This window comes from Xenopus laevis, chromosome 2S, assembly GCF_017654675.1.
Source record: "Xenopus laevis strain J_2021 chromosome 2S, Xenopus_laevis_v10.1, whole genome shotgun sequence".
Lineage (NCBI taxonomy): Eukaryota > Metazoa > Chordata > Amphibia > Anura > Pipidae > Xenopus > Xenopus laevis.
This window is the reverse complement of record NC_054374.1, coordinates 75,578,501-75,580,949: the sequence shown is the minus strand read 5'-3', so window position 1 is coordinate 75,580,949 and position 2,449 is coordinate 75,578,501. Positions and strand designations below refer to the sequence as shown.

General features: G+C 36.5%; 1 protein-coding gene across 1 annotated transcript; it reads right to left on the bottom strand.

The window, feature by feature from the left end:
* Nucleotides 1-1,180: 1,180 nt before the first annotated feature.
* LOC121400351 (60S ribosomal protein L27a) lies at nucleotides 1,181-1,715 on the bottom strand. The gene has a single exon (XM_041583266.1). The coding sequence runs from the start codon at nucleotides 1,691-1,693 to the stop codon at nucleotides 1,247-1,249; it is 447 nt and encodes a 148-aa protein (XP_041439200.1). The 5' UTR covers nucleotides 1,694-1,715; the 3' UTR covers nucleotides 1,181-1,246.
* Between the last annotated feature and the right edge of the window lie 734 nt (nucleotides 1,716-2,449).

Sequence of the window (2,449 nt, the reverse complement as noted above, 5' to 3'; positions counted from 1 at the left end):
AATTGATACAATAGTTGCTAATAATCAACAGTTACTGCCGAGAAACTAAATGTATCAACTAAATGTAGCAAATTGTAAAAGTTCAGATGATTCTGGATCACTGAGCCACCAGACTGAAACCCCAGAGGCAGGAAGATTAAACTTTAAATAAAAATTTTGGAAAAAGGACAAAAAAAAAGAAAAGATGGAAAACAATTGAAAAAAATCTTTATTTCTGGTGAACAATCTGAAAACAACTGAGCTGAAAAAAATGTTGGAAGGTGAACAACCCTTTAATAGTTTAAGTGCAGACTGAATAAAGTCAATTTGTAGTTTCATTCAATAATTCACTTCTGTGTACGTAAAAAGCTGCATATGACTAAAGAAAATGAATTCGAAGTGCATCATACTTCTTTGCTAAGCATAACGCATTCAGTTTTGCCTCAGGAAACACTACCGACAAAAAGGCATTTGCAAATGTTTTGCTCAAAATTTTCCGCTTGCGAAAATTAAAGTTTTAAAACCAGTAAAAGTTTGTGTGTTTCCAGTCTTATTTTATTTACCCCTCTTAACTAATTTCAGCAATATTGCAAGTACCGTTATTAAGGATTTTTAACTGCAATTACTCCTAGCTACTACTCAAATATAATGGCCCCACATGCTTTGTGAGTTTAGCTGTGGATTCAAAAACCTCAAAAACTACGAAAAATCAACCTTTAATAAATAAGCCTCCATGTGCTATGGGGCAGATTCACCAAGGGTCGAATATCGAGGGTTAATTAACCCTCGATATTCGACTGGGAATTAAAATCCTTCGAATATCGAAGTCGAAGGATTTTAGCGCAAATAGTTCGATCGAACGATCGAAGGATTATTCCTTCGATCGAACGATTAAATCATTCGAAACGTTCGATTCGAAGGATTTAATAGTTCGATCGAAGGAATATTCTTCGATCAAAAAAACTTAGGAAAGCCTATGGGGACCTTCCCCATAGGCTAACATTGAGTTTGGTAGCTTTTAGATTGCGAACTAGGGGGTTGAAGTTTTTTCTTAAAGAGACAGTACTTCGACTATCGAATGGTCGAATAGTCGAACGATTTTTAGTTTGAATCCTTCAATTCGAAGTCGAAGTCGTAGTCAAAGGTTGAAGTAACCCATTCGATGGTCGAAGTAGCCCAAAAAACACTTCGAAATTCGACGTTTTTTTTTTTTTTTTTTTTTTTTTTTTTGTAGAGAACAAAAGGTTTAATTTTTGTTGGGACAGTTTTATGCAACTAGTACACAAGCACCACCAACACTCTTAATTTTCTCCTCTGCTTTCCTGCTGAAGAATTTTGCTTTCACAATCACTGGCTGTTTAGGGAGCTTGCCTTTTCCCAACACCTTGTAATAACCAGCATGAACAGCATCGATGATTGGTGCTGGACCTTCAAGGTTCTTTGCATGGTTCAGTCTTGTCTGCTCACTGACAAGAGTCCACAGTTTATCCAAATTGATAGTAGGACAGAAAGACTGATTTTTTTTCAGATGGTAATGTCTCATACCAACTTTTCCAAAATAACCAGGGTGGTATTTATCAAAGTTGATTCTGTGGTGATGCATACCACCGGCATTACCACGACCACCAGGGTGCTTCCTGTGTTTGCCAATTCGGCCATGGCCGTGACTGACGTGCCCACGTAGCTTCCTGGTCTTTCTTAGTTTGGAAGGCATGTCGGCGGTGGAAGAGAAAAGAGAGGAAATTCGACGTTTTTTTACTTCGAATCCTTCACTCAAAGTTAGTGAATCGGCCCCTAAGTGTATAAATATGCAGAGGGAAAAAAAAGAAAAGAAATTATATATATATATATATATATATATATATATATATATATATATATATATATATATATATATATATATATATATACTCAAAGTACAAGATAGATTTTCACAACATAGATCCACAGTCAATACTTGCAACAGTGTTCTGCCAGTCTCTAAACATTGTATAGAAAATGGACACACAGCGGAGGATTTAAAAATTAGGGTTATTCAGCAAGTGCCCCAGGGGAGGTGACAGGGTACTCCTATTGAAAAAGACAGAAGTTCAATGGATACATAGGTTAAAAACTGGGCTTGAATAAGGATTTTGACCTTCATATATCAATTAGTTTATCCCTTTGAGATACTTATGGCATTTGTTTTTTCATGCATTTTGTGTAAACTATTTCTATTTCCTTCAAAGATGTTCACAACCGTGCCAATATTATCTATGTATTTATTTTGGCTATTCTTTTATATGTGTGGAATCTTGTACATATTTAGGCCATTTCCAAAATGGTGTCTACTGTTGAAACGTCCATGGTGAGGGAATTTATGCATTTCTTCGCACAAAGGTAGGCAGCATAGGTGGACGGTGGGGGATATAGCCCCTATCCCCTATCAGGGGAGAGGGGGGTTCTTCATTTTTGGCTTAAAGGCTATGGG